At 34.7% G+C, this 19043-nt stretch overlaps 2 protein-coding genes across 2 annotated transcripts in view; one reads left to right on the plus strand and one right to left on the minus strand.

Moving 5' to 3' along the window:
* Positions 1–2955, minus strand: part of LOC134756166 (lysosomal-trafficking regulator) — a 54158-nt gene extending 51203 nt beyond the window's left edge. Inside the window, exon 1 of the mRNA XM_063693020.1 lies at positions 2862–2955. The gene's annotated coding sequence lies outside the window, so the exon portion shown is untranslated. The remainder of the gene's footprint in view (positions 1–2861) is intronic.
* A 535-nt stretch (positions 2956–3490) lies between these two features.
* On the plus strand, positions 3491–18334 carry LOC134743862 (sphingosine-1-phosphate phosphatase 1-like). The gene is made up of 5 exons (XM_063677492.1): positions 3491–3982; positions 5881–6034; positions 6916–7012; positions 12862–13034; positions 15250–18334. The coding sequence occupies exons 1-5, from the start codon at positions 3565–3567 to the stop codon at positions 15665–15667; spliced, it is 1260 nt and encodes a 419-aa protein (XP_063533562.1). The 5' UTR covers positions 3491–3564; the 3' UTR covers positions 15668–18334.
* The last annotated feature ends 709 nt before the right edge of the window (positions 18335–19043 follow it).

The following is a 19043-nucleotide window of genomic DNA, read 5'->3' on the forward strand; positions in this document are numbered from 1 at the left end:
TGCCTGACGTAAATTAAATAGGTAGTATCGTAACGTTACCCATTCATTGAATAGTATCTTAAACTCAAATGTGTTACATTTACCTATTACATTACCCACCTTGCAGCAGTCGGTACACAATGTAATTAGACCTAACCGATGTAGGATAAACAAATGTTAAAAAGCCATTTAAACATACTTCACAACGCACTAGCACTAATTCGTTCATTCACAAAACTCTCTCGTAAACAACGCAAACGCAGCACCAAAACTACCAAAACACGGAAACTAGTTTTAGTTTCTCTACTTACGACGGCCGAGCGTAAACTAAACGAACCCGCGAACAAAACTATTCAAATCATTTTACATTAAAACGTGCAGTGTTGTCTCTGACATTTGATCTGCGAAAAGCGGGACGGATATTAGGGCAACATCAGAATCAACCCTCGGGAAACCTTATCTATGCGGTCGGTCATTCATTATTTATTATAATTAGTTGCGTTAAACGAGTTTAGACTTTAAAATGATAAGTTAAGGTGTATTTTGATTTGGAAGCGAAATTGCAGTTAGTTTAGGTCGATCGTACCGGACGTCTTGGTGGTTATCAGTATATTCAGTACCATCTTTGAGACAGTTAATACTCGTAGATCACTCAAAAACCTTATTGTAACAAGGTAAGGTCTAGTATTGATTGGTTAAGTGTGTAGTCAGAACACAGATAATAGGCATATACAATATTTATTCTGCGAATGTTAAGTACTAGTAGTATCATTGTATGTTGATATGTTTTATGTTTCTGCTTATAAACTTTATTAACGAGGGAAAGTTTAAATTAGCTATTAGATAAGCTTGAATTACACATGAATAAGATGAATTGACAAATCCACAAACCACATCTATAACTATACAGGTGTTCTTAAATGTATGGATCATATCAAGCATGTAGAGCCGTTTAGTCTAGATAACAAGAGCACAAAGTGGCCTGTTTTAATTGCTCTTGTTTGTTGTGTTTTTTTTTTTTACTTCTCATCAAGTCACTATAAAAAATCGTAATATTTAATGCTATTTTTCCAATTTTCAGAGAAAAGAATTTATACAGGCACAAAGGAACCCATCATGTTTTTATATTTTACTAGTTTTTAAATATTTTACTTTTAGGTATTTGAATTAATTTTCATTAAGATACAATTTTGTTATGGGGAAATCAAGGGGAAACAAAATAACTTAAAATGTTTAAATTTACAAAATAACTTCTAAAACTTCTAAAATTTACAAAATAACTTCTAAAAGTCTTGTGGTCCTGCTGAAAATACATTGTTTCAGAATATTACCGGCATTTACTGTAAAAAATGTTGATTCAACTCCTAAACAATTTGATTAACCCTTTGTGTGGCAAACTCTAACAGCGGGAATGTCAATTTGAAATTTAATTAATTGACAGAAAGTTATAGTTCCAACAACTCTAAAACGACATATGCCACCTAAAGGGATAATTGTAAGGAAAACTAATTTGTATTAGTAACCTAACCTCTATTACCAAAATAGTGCATCTTTGGATCCATATTTCATCCATTTTAAACCAACTTCAAAAAGGAAAAAAAAACCTCGAAATTCGTGTGACGTAATTAATGGATGAACCCTTTGTCATACTTACTGAAGGTATCATGTTCATCTATTTAGATGTGATTATTATTGTTTCTACTGCCTGTGAAGCAGCCTATATATGATATTTGAAAACAAATTTATTAGAAAACAGTCCAGAGGCCTGAAAGTAAGGCTTTGTAACATTGTGACTCATTGCTTTTAGTTTAATAGTCATTTGGTATTTAGTACCAATGTTATAGCATAAATAAAATAAATTGTCCCTTTGTTTTGTTGCCTTACAATATCTATGCTTAAGATCTCTTTTTATTCAAACACAGATGTACTATTGTCAATGCTGTTAATGGACAATTTGCCTTAACTTTTTGCAAAGACATTAACTCCATTGATAGCCAGTTAAAAATTGTTTTTCGTAATTTTACCAATTTATTTGATTGCTTGTACAGTATAGATTTAATAGTGAAGACATATTTGTTATAATTTCCTCAGTTTTCCTGAAATTCCAATGGGAATTTGGGAAAGATTCCCATAAGTACATTCCATTTCATTACCCACAAAGTCACTTAATAATAATAAAAGTGATAGGGTGTTTGCGCAAAGTTCTATGGAGCTCTAGTTTTCATCAAATAAAAATGGAGTTGGGAAAAGGAATACTTTGTCGCACAAATTTACCCTATTGCAATCCTTAATGTTTAAACAATAGGTCTATCTTCATAAAAATGATATTTTGCGAAGTAACTAATTACCAATAAATTATGTCTATGTCTATGTCTAAAAATAAAATATATGACTAGTCAGACCAAGATAAGTCTGCAACGATTTTGATAGCACATGCAGTGCATGCTATTTTAAAACGTCAAACTTCTAGTGCTATCAAAATTGTTGCAGGCTTACCTCGGTCTAACTCTAGCTGCTCTGTCAAGTGGACGAAAACTAGGGCAATAAACCTATTAAAAAAAATTAAGTTAAGCATAACTTAAATATTGATACGTACCTATGTGTTTTTGTTATAAATGTAATGACAGAATGTTTAAATTGTGTATTAAAACAATATTATTTAGGTTTTTGTACCCTTAGTTCTATTATTTCTTTTAATCCTACTGTTCCTAAGATCATTTTACCATTTTTCAAAGTTATTGCTTATTGCTTTCAAAGTGGTAGGTAGTTCTTTTACAAAGTAATGCCAGTAAATTAGTTCCAGTCATACACAGCACCCTAAGTTGACGAAATTTATATGAATGTTATACATGTGAAGTAACACCATTACACAAGTAACTTACCTAATTTTAAGCAGAGTACTGCACAATGCAATCCAGGATACTTAACATAATATTATACTTATTGGCGAGGCTATAGTCTTAACTAAAACCTACAATTAACTTTTAATAACTAATACTTATCACCCATGGCTTTAACACAAAAAGTAAGAAATAAAAGTATTTATTTGGTTATATTTAAAAATAAGAGGTAAACAAAAAACCCTCTCAACAGTAACAGCTAACACCTGAACTTTTTTGACATTTTTGACGTTCTCCAGGTCCTAAACATTTTTTTTCCTTACGTCCATCTGGTCAGGCTAAGGCACTAAGCCATACTGCTTAGGCTATAACCGCGAAAATCGAAGTTCACACTTTTTTTGTTACTGTAATTACGCCTTCATTGGAGTAAAAGAGACAGATCCCCGCAATTTGCGAATTTCGGTTTTTGCGGTAGGCCCCCACCCCCAAGTCGCACTACAGCTGCGTTCCTGTCCATTCTTGTCGTCAGTCGGCTTCACGCCGCGATTTACGCACGAGTGTGAAAGAAGCTTTAGGAATGTCTGAGAAGCTTGAAAAGTTTTTTTTTATCTGGCAATACTGGCTTTTCAGATTTTGACACTGACAGTTGACAGTCCAAGGATCAAGGGAAGGAATCGGACGGACGTGATAGATTCTAGAATAGTGAATAGAAGTTCAAGTTATAATAAATCTCAACTTTCAAACAATGTGGGACGACTTCATAGACTATTTAAAAGACCCTTTGTTGGTCGTCAAAGTGCAGAACTTTTTTGGAGTTATATACAAGAGCAGTGTTCGTGATAACGAAGGTGATGGTGAAGTCATACATTCCGAGAGGTTGGAACGTGAGAAGGATAATGAAAGTGATATTAGGCAGCACAAGCGGGCGCCCAGCAACATCTCTAGCAGTTCTCAAACCTCATACGATACGGATACTTCAGGCGAGAGCGTGGATGAGGTCGAGTGCCATATCAACAACAAGTTCTGGTACTGGCTATTTGTACTTGGTACTGCACTTGGGGATGAGATATTCTATGCCACATTTATACCCTTTTGGTTCTGGAATATTGATGGTGCGGTCGGCAGGAGAGTCATACTTGTCTGGACTGTTTGTATGTACATAGGTAAATATATATTTAAAAAAATATTTATATCTTTTTTATTGGCTGTCTAGATATTTAAATTGATGAGTAACAAATGTTATCCTTGGTGTTATGAGTCATCTTATCACATGTTAGACTTAGATACAAATCACTCAGGTTACTGTTTACATATAAAATGAAATCCTTATTCTTATGTCAACCCATTAAAGTTTATATTGGTTTGGTTTAATGTTTGAGTGGCGCTGCCTAGGAACCAACTGCGCAACTTGGTTAGGGTGCTTACCGGGCACTGCGGCCTAAATAAGCACATGCACACTATGGGGAAACGTGACATGGGGCGGTGCAGACTCTGTATGGAGACAGAGGAGACGCCCCTACACATCCTCACAGAGTGCTCCTGCCTAATGCGCACTCGTGACTTGATCCTGGGTGGACATATATTGCGCCCGGAGGAGTTAGTCTGTCGAAACCAAAAAGATCCTGCAGCTGTTTGAAGTTGCAGGTTTGGATCGAGATAGTAGGTGGCGATCACAATAGATCAGAGATGGTCGCAGTGATACATAGGCTCTGGAGCCTTACATAGCCCCTAGGAAAAAAGAAGAAGAAGAAGAATGTTTGAGTGTCCTTACACTAAACCACACTAAACTATTATTTAATGATATTATATAACCAGTGTAGGTACAGACTGGTTTTTGTGCGATGAATATATTGTGTATTTTGTTTTTTCTCTTGTGCAATTGTTTTTTACTGGTAGTTGTGGCAATAATACAATCTCAATATATTCTTCACAATGAAGCATAATACTTTTTATCATTTAGGATCATAAAAATATTACATTTACAGCTAACATAAATAAACATTTCCTGGCTTTCCTGGCCAAACATTCAAAGTAAAAAATTAAAAACCGGTCCAAGGGCTCCATACTTTTTAGTATTTGTTGTTATAGCGGCAACAGAAATACATCATCTGTGAAAATTTCAACTTTAATAAAAAAACTTCCGTGAGACACAGACATATTAAATATATTAATAACGAAACATGAAACATGTCAAGCGTTTTTTGACTTAAAATACGTGAGTGACCTGTTATTAATATATTTTTAAATTTCGACTGTCTAGCTATCACAGTTCATGAGATACAGCCTGGTGACAGGCAGACGGACAACAGAGTTCTAGTAACAGGGTCCCGTTTTTACCCTTTGGGACTAGTATAGTATTATATAATCTGTGCTTTGGGTACGGAACCTTAAAAATGTTTGGCATGGTAATATTGTAGAAGTTAAAGGACATCACTTTTTTATTTGTGGATGCGGATAAAGCCAAGTATCCTATTATATTATGTATAGGTTTATCTTTTATCTTTACGCCAAGCGCAACTGATGTTAAATATCAATTCCAGTTGTTGCCTATTCGTTCATGCTTACTTATAAGTGCACCCATAATTAATTCATCTATTTATGACTTTTTCTTAGAATACACAATTAGATATTTAAATTGCAAATAATATTTACGTAATACACAATTCTTAATTTGATCTATTCAGTTAAGAAGTTTAATTTTTGCGTAGTAATACCTACATCATTTTTATACAAATACAAATCGTTTATTTACCAAATATTTTACAAATTGACATTACAGATTGAACTTAACAAAAAATTAGATTTTACAATTAAGCTAATATCCATTGGCCCCAAACTAGTTTTTATTATATCATATTATATCATACTTGTTATTATATCATATTTCACTTGTATAAATGATTCTTAGATATTCATGTCCTTTATCACTATATATATATATATATATATATATATATATATATATATAAGTAATATATATATATATATTACTTTCTAATGTTTATAAAACATCAAACACAATTCTTATACAAATCTCAAAGAATTTTCTCTTGAATTCCAGGACAAGGTGTGAAAGACATAATCCGGTGGCCCCGTCCGGGGTATCCGGTCAAGAAACTACAAACCAAATGGGCCATTGAGTATGGCATGCCGTCCACACATGCAATGGTCGGAGTTTCAATACCATTCTCCGTGCTGCTGTACACTATGGACAGGTAACGGCCTTATAATGCCGAAATCAAAATAATTATAGTATGATATCCTCAATTAATCTTATACAAACAAAATGGATATCTTTTTTGTTACGTCTATCTTTTTTTTTTTCTGAACCCGGCAATATGTTATTGCAAAGGACATAGATTAAAATTGTGTTTTATAGGAACTAGCGTTTAAGATAAATATTTAGTTTCATATTTACATCTAAACAAATTTCAGAAAAACATAAGCGACTGCTGCTACATGCTGATACATATTTCAGAGAGATGTATGAATAAATAAATAAATTATAAATATTATAGGGACATTCTTACACAAATTGACCAAGTCCCACGGTAAGCTCAAGAAGGCTTGTGTTGTGGGTACTCATACAACGATATATATAATATACAAATACTTAAATACATAGAAAACGTCCATGACTCAGGAACACATATCTGTGCTTATCACGCAAATAAATGCCCATACCGGGATTCGAACCCAGGACCATCGGCTTCATAGGCCACTAGGTCAGACCGGTCGTCAAATATCGGTTGTTAATGAATAAGATATATCTATAAGTTACTTTGGATATTTACAATGGAATATGATGAAACTCGGGATAATCATGTCTTGCATACTTACTTACTTGCTTGGGAGGCATGATGGGGCATATCGGAAACTCTTGTATTCAGTGCTACTATATAGTCTGAACTATGTACTAACTTATTATATAGATTTTAATTCTACTATTTATATACAGTTTCCATTGTTTGGGAGAGGACACTGACTTCTGTAACACTGGTTTTTACCTAGCTCAGGGCCTTCAACACCTATTTTGTACTTGCTTCTGTCAATAAAAATATTTTATTTTAATTTTATTTTACTATTTTTGTCCTAGATACGAGTACCCGGTTCACTGGGGTGCCTTGATTGCCGTCTCGTGGTGTACACTTATCTGCGTCAGTCGCGTGTATCTTGGCATGCACAGCGTTCTGGTAAGTAAGTCGTTTTATTCATCTAGAGTACATCAGGAGTTACGTGTACTCGGGTTAGGCATAGATTGCAACACATTGTTTTGTTATCATTTCCCCGGAAAAATTAAAGGTACAGGCAAACTTTTAAAACTCTAAGATATAAAAGTAAAAGCTACCGAAGAGCCGTATCATCAAACATTCCAACAGGCATGAATTCTTATCATTACGGCCCGGTTTGCTCTGATAAACAACACTGAATGACTTAGTTCCCCGAAATGATTGCTTATGGAATTTACTACGAATAATTAAGTAGCTTGTAACTTCGTAGTAAAACATTTTCCTTGTTTTGATTGCTTACGTTTACTTTTCCGTGTTTAATTATTTTCGTCGTGATGAAATTTTACCTTGAATTTTGATAAGCTCAGGCGTTAGTCATTTGGGCGCACAAATTAGGGAATCCCCACTCTGAAATTAGGGAATCCAAGCACTGAAATTCATAATATGTTGAAGCAACACGCGCTGTTTAGGTACTTTTGTTACGTTGCGTAGTCAAACGTTATGTATGGATGTTACTAGGTAGTGTTGTGGGCTTCTACGACAACGTCACATGTTACTGTCACGGTACAGCAGGGGACTTAAATATTTGATGTTGTAGGTAGTCATCCTGAAATTAAGGTGCATTGGACCGGCAATCCAAGGATGTGGGTTCGAGTCCCATGTTGACCAGAGTTGATCATCATTGATTTTTTCATTGTGATTGACATCTGTGTATACAATTTATTGACTCTGGAACAGTCCTGAAATTGGCATTGGCCACAGGGTGTACTGAATCATCATCAGTACTTAATCAAACCCATTACCCTAGTTTCTGGTAAAGTCGCAGTCGAGTAAAATGTTGATATTGGGGTAGATCATGTGCGAATGTACAGACAAAAGTGGAATTCATATTTCTCCAAGTTTCCTATTAAGAGAGTGTCCCCTGGAAATGTATTTTAAGCGCTAAATCTGGATTCAGCAAGTATTTTCTCTAAGAACATGTATTTTATCGCAAGTATCGAAGACTTTTTTGTGTAAAATTTAATCGGCTTTAAGGTTGCCTTACATCATATTGTCATAGAGAACTTAGATTCCGAGTAAAATGCAGATTTCTCCAAGATGATACACATTTTCCAAGATGGCGGCAGTTCCTCGAGGTCCCCAAATGTGGACATGAAAAAGAGACCTTTTATTAACATTCATACCAAATTTCAGGACTGTTCCAGAGATTTCGAGGTTAGTCCTAATCCGATTGTGCTATAAAGTAATTATAACTTCTTAAACAAATACTTGATTAAAAATGTTCAACCTACAATCTACATCTATTGATGCAATCTAAATGTAATGTACCTGTTTTATTACTGCAGCTCTTATACATAGATTGTAATGGTTGTCTGCGAGGTCATTAATTAATATGGTTTCAAGATGGTTTCAAGACCCGAACTAAACTGGGAACACGTTCCAATTTATTATTGACACAACCAATACAGCTCAATTAAGACTTTGCACTCTGAGCTTGAAGAAATCATCCTTATCTATGTTAGTATACGTTGAATAATTAATTATCTAATGTAATAAAACAAAGTAGTCGCTTTATTAATAGAGGTGCTTAGCAGAATTTAGTTTAAACAGCGAGCAATTGCTGAGTTTATTTTTTACTGTGTGAACATCAGGTATTTGGTAGTATTGACAACAGTAGTATTCCGTTTTTTCACAAAATGTTCAACATATACGACGATGGTAACATTTGTACTATTACTTCCGTCCATGTATATACCTATAGTTACCTGCAATAATTATGTAAGTATGTTACTCTTCGAAGGCCGCAAAAATATGAAACGCTCTTATGGCTCTACAAATAAGATCGTGTCAGATATTTTTACGGCCTTCGTTGCATGTGTAACATAGTATTGCAGGTGACTGTACATATATGTTTGATGGTCACGCCATTCTAGACTACAACCTCCAGTAATTAAACAGTATGATCGCATGTAAGATATAATAGATTTAGGCCACTCTTGCTCTTAATATAATATACATGCGTATTTGTTAAACGCCTAGAAGTATTGCTTGCATTTTAATAATTTTAATAAATTGATGATTCAGAATATCTAGTACTGATTATTTCTACAAACAAACGTAGGTAGTCGTGTTTGTCCTCGTTAATTTATCTACACTTAATGTAAACAGGCATGTCAGTTTCTAAGCAGCCCAAGCAGACATCGTACTCATAACATTTTAGGACGTAAAGCTGAACAATAAGTACTATAATCGCATAAATAATAGGCTAATACCTCTCTCTCTAGTTTAGTACAGTCCCGGGTTTCCCTAGTTTATCAGTTGAATCACCGCGAAGGATTTTCCTAGTGCTGATTCAGTGTTTGAAAATAGTACATTTCGATGCTAGTGCGGAAAGTATGTCATAACTTCACGAGTACCGAGATATCTTGCAAGACTCGGGACGAGTGAAGAATGACATTTCCTCACGTGTATCGAACGACGTTTTTTAATACAGTTGCGAAAAAAATAAGAAAAACAACAAGTAAGGAATTCGAAACTTTTATATTATTAATTCTGTGACATCATTGACGTTATGAAGAGGTGTTTTTTTAGCTGGGTGTTATTATTATTGAACCCACTTCAATGAAAGTTTTTTTTTAAATGGATGTTCTATAAGACAGAAACAATTGTAAATATAAAACATTGTACTATTATTACCCAAATATCGTTAATTACGATTATTTGTGTATCGTACATTTATAAAAACAATATCGAATGTTGCCTTTGGAAACTTAAAGCAGAAAGAAAAAACGCCTCTTCTTTGACAGGCGTTCCGTTCCAGTCAGACAACTTATTAAGAACGGTTTTTCAATATTCAATATATAAAAAAATAGACGTGTTATAATGATGAAGAGGTAAGTAATAAAATGTAAAATATGTATATTTTTCGTATTCTTACATTAATAGTAGGTTTTTATGTTGATTACGACGTTTAAAGGAAACTAATATTAACACTCATCAATAAGTAGTCATGAATTGGAACAAGAATAAATTTAAAAAAATTGGAAAAGTAAAAAGCACTAGTTCGCGAAAACCAACTTTCCGCACGCTAAACAGCTACGTAAAGTAGCACTTTATGAGCAACTGTATTAAAAATAAATATAAATAACTATATAAGGTAATATTAATATACCTATTAGGGCTATTAGGCACAATCGGGGACATTCCCGGTGAACCACCTTAAGGGCAAAAATCGTTTAAACGTCTTGCAGGCGGTCAGGCGATATTATGTAAGTGATGATGACCAATAGCATGGCACTTAATAATGTGGGTGTTGAAAAAAAAAGGTTAGCTCAGGTAAAGTTTATTGCCGTCCATTGTCTTTGGACGGCCGGCTTTTGCAAACTAAGATAAGGAATCCAAAATGCATCCTAATTGGTTATCTTTATGGGGAGGCGAAGCTTAGCCTAAACAACAACAACTAATAAACTGCCCTTACTACCTATATATATGTTTGTCTCATTACCTGTTTTTACCTTTTTCATTATTTACATAAAGAATCGTAATTGGTTATCTCTGAACTCTCTGAAGTGGTTCACCGGGAATGTCTCTGATTGTACTAGCCCCGATGCGCCGGAGTTCGGAGTTCCTGTAGTAAAAACATTTTTTTATTATTTTTTTTATTTTTTTTACACATGTAGATCAAACAACTCAGTAATATGACTCATAATAGTAATATTTAATCTACATAGTTAATTTTGATCGTGTAATAAAATTGCATGAGACTTATTGTTGAAAAATGGGCTTTTAAAAAACGTTGCCTAAATAATATTGTCCTCTCCTACTGCACTCCTGCATGCTTGGGCTCGAAGCAAAATTGTCAGTACATTGGCAGAGCCGCGTTGCTTGTCCTAGTCCTTATATAATAGCCTTTTCTATATCTGTACCTACCTACCCCTCCTACCCAAAATAATAATAATGGATGACCCCCTATATTTAGGTGGTATTTCTTGTATACAATTTTTGTTATTGTGGAATATTTTCATATTATAAAATTTAATTATGTTAGTATTAGTCTTAAACATTATTGTTTTTTTATCTTAAACATTATTTTTGTACAAATAGGAAAAGTTCGGAAATTGTTTTGACTAGACGAGAACATATGTATCGACATGAAGTAACATTCATCATGGATCGAATCGGCGTCACTTGATCTTTATGACTATAATTATTTAGTAAACTTTGTTCTCTCATTTTAGGCGCCATTGCTATTCCATCTATTTAAGATGATGCTTTGTATGGAGTCACCTTTTACCCATTTTATCTTTTTTCTAAAACGCTTATTCAGAAAACAGTAAATTATCCTAAACGCATTTATTTATTTAGATACCGCCTCCTTTCCATCGTTGCTAAAATTAAGAAAAACTTTAGACTTAGTTATTCAAATTTTTTCTATGTAATGTACTTAATAACAAGGTAGGTAAAGAGAGGCAGAACTGACAATAAAAACGTTTGTATGTAATTTCTGTTGCTTTTAGTATCATAACATAACGAGTACATTCCAAGATATAACTACGCACCACACATCCTGAATGCAGCCTTTAGTATTTTCAAGCTTGATAAGGTGTTGATAAGCTTATGTTTTGGTACATTTAAACTGGTTGATTAATTAATATAGAAGTCTTAAAGTGGTCCCGCTTTTAAATTTGATATGATGGCTCCTTCATACTCATGTAATCTTCATATAAGTAATGATATCTCTTTTGCACTTCAGATCGGATTAGCCAAAATGAAAGATATTACAAACGGCCCTTAGTAGGTGTAAGTAAATCGGTTCAATCAACTCAGATGAAGAAAAAAAACAAATTTATAATTGAAACCGGAAATTTCTCTTTTACTTACAACTATTGTTTATAAAGAAATCACGGAGGTTTCATACAAAGGTTCTTGATGGCCTCATATGGGAAAGTTATTGCAACGAAAAACACTAGGGGGTAACGGTAACCATCAATCGAAGAAAGAATTTTAGAGTATAGAACACTTAGTAGCGCATTTTGTATTGGTTAAATTGGTTTAGAGTGTTACGTTAGTGCCAGTTGCACCATCCACACTTGACAGACTGATTAACGTCACCCGGCGCGCTGAGGCGGTTTCCTATGAAACGTTCCATACAATATTTAGCGAACTCTTTAACGATGAGTACGATGACAAACAGTTTGGTGCCACCGACCCTTTGATAATTATAGCGGAAGCCGCTCGACCCCAATTTCAAAGGAATACCGCAAATCGATGACAGTTTAGCCGTTTGGCACACGCATACTAGAGGTCGAAACAAAATTTTTGACTATGATATTATTTTCTAAATTGCTTTCTTGGAGTTAGACATGAGGATATCACGTATCATTTGTGGTATATTGTACAAAAAAAAAATCAGCCATATCGTGTCTGGAGAAGCCCAAACTTGGTATGTTTCGAAAATTCTTTTAGTTTTAATTTAAAAAAAATGCCCGAAATGTATAGGTAATGATGTGATAAATTTTTAGAATCGCCTCAAAAAGCCCTTTCGTATGATACCACATTTGGTTTTGGAAAAAATATTTTTTTTTTTCGATACAAAAAAAAAATGTTTTACCACTCCCCCCAGCGAAATTTTTTTAGGAACTGCGGGTCAAAAATTTTGTTTTGGCCTCTAGTATGTGTGTGCCAAACGGCTAACCTGTACATCGATTTGCGGTATTTTTATACGAACGGGTTAGACTATTATAAATGAACTATGGTAATGATAAAGTGTTTGTGTACGATGTTGATGCTAACCAGCCCCGCCTCTTTTGCAGGACATAGCAGCGGGCCTGCTCATGGCTTCAGGCCTGCTAGTGCTCCTGATACCTATGGTGGACGCGCTGGACGACTGGCTGCTCACGCACTGGCTGTCCCCAGCAGTCGTGCTGGCCGTGTCCGTGCTGGTCATCGTGTACCACCCCAACGCGGACAAGTGGACGCCCACCAGGTGAGGAATCGTACTGGTGCCGCTGAACGACTGGCTGTGCCTGCGGTCGCGCTAGTCGTGTCCGTGCTGGTCTAGGTACCACCCCGACGCGGACAAGACAGTGGACGTTGTTGACGCACGGGCTGACCGCTTGTATCAACGGTACCAGAAATATTGATGAGTACAATTTTACTGCGAGGCGGACTTTGACGGGGAGTAAGGATTGGAACATAATATAATTATTAATTAAAAAAAAATGAATGGGACAGTCTGACACAAGTCATCCTAGTGCAATAGTAGCTCAATTAGCCTCGTATTGTGGGCACCAGACGACGACTTTCATGCTACTATTGCTCATCACGCAAATAAAGGTCCTTAACGGGGTTCCAACAAATGACCACCAGCGTGTGAGACTAGTGAGTCACGACCAACTAGGCTACCTAATCCATTAAATTAAATATTACAACCCTATAAATTTTATTATCGTAAGATTATATTATAAGAGAAGAGTTTATTATAATTAAACTAAATATAGAAGTAACTGAAACCTGGTTAATAACGTATACGGTTTTTGTGATTGTTAATTGTTTTCATGTCGTTCTAATAGTTATATCACTTGGCAGTACAAGTTTTCAAACATGTGTTTTTTTGCAACAGTGTCGATATTCTAGAATACTGTTAAAATGTCAAATCGGCTAAAGTTGACCCCAGGTCATGACAACAACTGAAACAATGGAAATGAACAAAAATCTCGGTTATCACGAGTCCAAGGACGAGAAAACTGGGTTTCCCCCATTATTAGGGTCAATGTTATGTATGTTTTTTTCAAATTGAGTTTTATGTACACCTGCATTTAAAAGTCATTTTAGTGACACAGTGAATATAACTTTAGTCTTCTTGTCTACAAGACGAGCATTGCCTCATGTCGTTTATCAGAAATTACTTCAACCATATTATAAAGTTAGGGTTTTTCCAAGGCCAAGGCGTGCCCTTAACCTGCCATGTTATTGTGTCATGTTTATTACCCTTCGACGGGTAGCGGCAAGGTACTCGCAATGGTTAAAAGAAAAATGCTTCTATAGTGTATTATGAATTACAATTTGGCTTTAATAACAGGTGGTTACTACTCGTGCCGGTTTGTAAATGTAAAAATGTAACTAAAGTTAGTAAATGAAATAAAACTATGAAAACGGATTATATCGCGTATATTGAATTTATAATACATCCCGTTTTTTTTTTTTTTTTTGTTTTTTTTTAATCGCGTATATATATATCTTTACTTGAAAATAATTGTAGTGTATAACTAGCCTTATGAACCGATTTTGCATGTACAACCAGCCTTAAAGTGTCTATGATGAGTAACTATCGCGGTAACCGAAGACAATATTATAAAGTTAGTAAAGTTTGATTGTATACATAGATTATGACATATTTCATGATGTCACTACCATTTCAAAGGCAATAACGACTGCTTGAATGCATTTTCCTCTAATTTAGTACGTACCGTGTGTCATTATTTTCAAAGGATTTTGTTGTATTGGTCATCGTTTTATTAATATACGGCGTTTTTGTATTATTCGTTTATTTATGGGTGTGAATCACATTTATGATCTCATGAACGAACTTTGGGCGCCCCTTATACGTTCCGTGGCTCTGGGCGCCCTAAGAAACAATACTGTGCCGTACCATGGGGCTGTATATACAAAATTTACCGTGTGGAAATTTTGCGTATGCAGCTATAATCAAAATCATGTTATACCTGTATATTTTACTTTTATCGCCGACGTGCTTTTCTTTATATTAACATCTGCTACTCGTACAGATAACTCTAAAGAGCAAAACACAATGAGTATGCGTTGTTGAAGAGTTCCTATGACCATCTTTGGTCTTCACTATCAGATCAGCTGGACCATTTAAACGGGTAATAGCAAGAGGCTGAGAAATGGTTTACGTACAAATTATGCCGGAAATACTAATAATTAAAAAATAACTAATAATAAATACTAATAAAGAATATTTACTTACTTACTAATAATTAAAAAAATACCAATAGTTAAAAATTCAAATACTATTAAAATTAGTTCACTTTTTTTTTATTTATCTCTTGTAAATTAGTGTTTGTTAGATTAGAATGATACAAAACCTATTTTATTTTAATTTAAAAGGCATACTAAGTTTTACCAACTTATTCTGGTTAAAGTTAGTAAAAATCTAACCAGTTTTACCCGTTTTCCAGAGGCGACACGACCATGATCGTGAGCGTGTGCGCCGGCATCCTCACGGGCTCCTGGACCAACTACCAGCTCGGCAACCTGGCGCCCGCCTCCACCCCTCCCCCCTACACCATCATCTGGCCCTCCATCGACATGCTCGGCAACACCATCCTCAGAACCATTCTCGGCTTCTGCGGTGTTGTAGCCACCAGGGCTATAGGTAAATCAGTCTCTTATGCCTTCATCTGTGCTTTATTAGGAAAGGATAAAAACGAATTAAGGAATTCGGAGAACAGTCTAGATAATAAAAATAAAATAATCGTAGAATTATGCTACAAGTATTTCACGTGTGGTATGATAGGTTTCAACACGGTCTTCGTTTTCCCTAATGTGTTCTATTTGCTTAGGATTAATAGGCCGACGTATTATACTGAGATTTGATACTAGTCGTTTCTATTATTTTCGACATTCCACACACGATTTAAAGGCCTGAAGGGCCTTTAAATCGGGGTTTTCCGAGTGTTTTTATTATAGTGTGGTTTAATAATTTGGAAGTAGTCTGGCCAGCCATTTGTGTCAGGAACAAAGTACCTGAAACCACCCCTTTTTTGATGTAATGCAGTGTTAGAAATTTACTCGTAAAAGAGATAGAAGGAGTCTTTTCAGCCACTTTTTGGTGACATGGTTGATTGGCCTGACTATAGTGTTTTTAGTTGTTTACTTTAGATATCATCAATTCTGTGATTTGTTTACTTTATACCTAAAGTTAAAGTAGGTACCTATACTTTGAATGTCGTTTAAAATATTTGTAATGTAATGTCACATTACTAATGTGGGTCATTAGTTCTATATTTAAATTGTCTTTTTTTTTCTAATGTTGGTCTTGAACAGGAAAACAAATATAAAATGGAATCATTAGTTTAATTTAAACTTTAAAGGAAAAAGTTTAACAATGTTTTCTGATCAAAACCACAAACAAAACCTGTGCTTTATTAGAAATGCTGTAGGTTTTGGCAGTCAATTACGTTCTTCAAGAATTATTTGTTACATGAATGATTGTTTAGAAAAACCTCGGTTAGTTAGAAACGGCGGGGCCACTGGGAAACTCGTAGTGTTGCGGTCACCTGGTTTTTACACGGTGAAAAACTTTGGATTTCCTTATGAGGAAAAAACGAAGCTATTTAGATAAATCGTTAATATTTTATTGCAGTTCGACAAAATTTATGATTTTAAGGGAAAATGTGATATAAGAAATACCTACAGTCAATAAAATAAATAAGCGAAAGGTATCTACTTTGATTTTTCTAGTAGTTCTCTGATTTGTAGGTACCATCATACACTATTTCAAAGGTCAAACATTGGTACGGTCTACATTAAATAATTGTAAGTACAGTCAAGGGCAAAGATATGACCTTACCAAAAATATGTATTAGCTAAGTTTAGCGCAAAGTGCGTAGTGCGGGAGCTAAAAGCCAAGATCGCGCCAGACGTTACCTATATGTGAACTTTTTTAGTGGGCTCATCATACTATCTGGTCTATCTGACATTAAAAAGAGTACATATGTTTGAAAAAAATTGCCGCAAATATATTTGCACTTTTTATACATCGACGGTGGCAAACAATCGTACGGTATGTAGAGAGTACGAGTAAGCTGTAGCGCCTATGTATTATGTTATGTATTTTAACACCATAAATATATCCAATACTTTAATGATACCTCCTGTCAGTGAATTTAACATGTGACTGTTATATTGTATTACTCTATTCCCTATACCTATCTACTACCTACACTGCACCTTATTATTTATTTAAGTACACAAATATTGTGTGTATGTATAGTTTAATATTTGAACACAAAACCAAAATTGGTCTATAGCTATATGGTACCTACCTTAGTAGTATTAGTAATGTTACACAAATTATAATTAGTAATAAATAGTAGTAGTTTTGATTATTATAGTAAATTGTTATTTTTTTATCGCCAAAACTAAGTCGTCGGTGCCTTGATAGTCTTGATACATTATTTTGCTAGCGGTATGTATAATTTTGTTTGTATTTTTATATATAGGGCTGAATGTCAAGCTTAGGAATGAAAATTCCGGAAAAAATCAATTTTTTTTCGGGAACTGAAAAATTTCTTTTTTTTCGGTTTTTTTCCAGTTCTATTCAGAAAAATTAAATACGTCACACACAATGCCACTGATGAGTGATGACAGTGTCAATGCCATAAACAAACACATTAGACATGCAACCTTAACCTAGTACTTGTTTAAATTCCTAATTTTTTTTTCGCTCAAGATGTGAACGAGGTGGTATACCGTATATCTCTTGTAAACGTACTTGCGTATATGTACATTGATTTTAGTTATTTGACATGTACCTTAAAAAAAAAGTGTTCCGTCTTGAATCCGCCTTTCAAGTTTTGTTTAAATTAGTTATGCTTTGTACATGTACCTAATACTAACACTTTTATGGGCTTTGCCTGAAATAATGTATTTATTATATTATTATTAATTGGCGTTCGAAAAATGTTGTAAACAATAATTAATTAAGCAAACTTGCCTTTGAATATTTTTACTGGTTTGCGTGTTCATAAGGCATTGATTAGTGTAGATTTTATTTAGATATTATAAAAATCATCACAAATAACTTGAATAAATGGGCAAACGCTCGGCATCAAAATTATAGGGTAACCTACTCAATGATTGCACCTTAGAAGTACAGTCATTGGCCTCTATTTTTCTAGGAAAATCACCACTGTTGCATTTAAACAAGGTTGAAGAGGCCAATCAATGGAGAGGGATCAACATTTGTTTAGTTTACCCTATTTGAGGTAAGTATGTACAATGACTACCTACCTATAGCGTTTTTGCATGAACTTTATGTATGATTTGAACATTATATTTACGTATTGATTTGACGTCTTTGTCATTGCATCGAAACGTAACCGTACCGCACAATACATTGTTATGCCTATTATGTACCTGATAAGGTTTAATGTTCTATTGCACTCTCAATTCAAATATGTATATTGTACCTACCTACAATGAACAAGATTATGAGTGTCAAGAGTTCGAGATTACGAAAATAAATTGAATTATTCTAAGTATTTCGTGGTTTCATTCCTACTAACTACCTCTTAGTTTAGTAAGAGCATCGTCGTGGTCATCATTCAGGCGTAGTGAGTTTTACGATGCTAGGCTAGTCCCATCTTCACGGACATGATTGCTGCGTTTTAAGCTATGTTGTGTCATGCGTCGCTCTTGCACTGACATAACAACACTGACGACAACGGACTGTAAAATTACAACCGTTTTAGGCCCCTGCAGTGCCGCTAGGCGATATGACTGCGTGTCATAATCTGCTAGCTGCACTGCAGTGCAGCGACAAAGGGTATAACACGACGTGACAAGTTAACAACGAAATAAATTACCTACATCCAAGATAGCACTGTCATTTGTCCTGTATAAGTAGTTAACGTCTTATTTACCTATGTTTCTGGTCTAGTATCTGATCTACTTGGAGGTTTATCGGAGCACGTGTATGTACAATGCACAACAATCAAATCATCATAGTTTTTGTAGTACATTAATGACTCATATTCATTGTACCTATTTGTACGTAGTTTATTGATTAATTAAATAGTGATAAGACCGGCTGTTTATGTCCGTCTCCGTCCGTCCGTGTCCGTGTCCGTCGTGTATCTTTTGTGCTTTTATTTTATAGATGCACAATACTTATAGATAAATTATTGTATTGTAATATCTGTCTGAACAAAACAGCAGATTGTTCAGAATCGATAGGAGGATCGATTGC

Source organism: Cydia strobilella, chromosome 1, assembly GCF_947568885.1.
Source record: "Cydia strobilella chromosome 1, ilCydStro3.1, whole genome shotgun sequence".
In the NCBI taxonomy this organism is placed as follows: domain Eukaryota; kingdom Metazoa; phylum Arthropoda; class Insecta; order Lepidoptera; family Tortricidae; genus Cydia; species Cydia strobilella.

What these genes read in the sequence shown, in the direction of transcription:
- LOC134743862 (XM_063677492.1), top strand. Translation starts at nt 3,565, where the DNA reads ATGTGGGACGACTTCATAGACTATTTAAAAGACCCTTTGTTGGTCGTC. An exon ending in TTGGCATGCACAGCGTTCTG is followed by an intron (nt 7,013 to 12,861) that starts GTAAGTAAGTCG and finishes CCTCTTTTGCAG; the next exon opens with GACATAGCAGCGGGCCTGCT. An exon ending in GACAAGTGGACGCCCACCAG is followed by an intron (nt 13,035 to 15,249) that starts GTGAGGAATCGT and finishes CCCGTTTTCCAG; the next exon opens with AGGCGACACGACCATGATCG.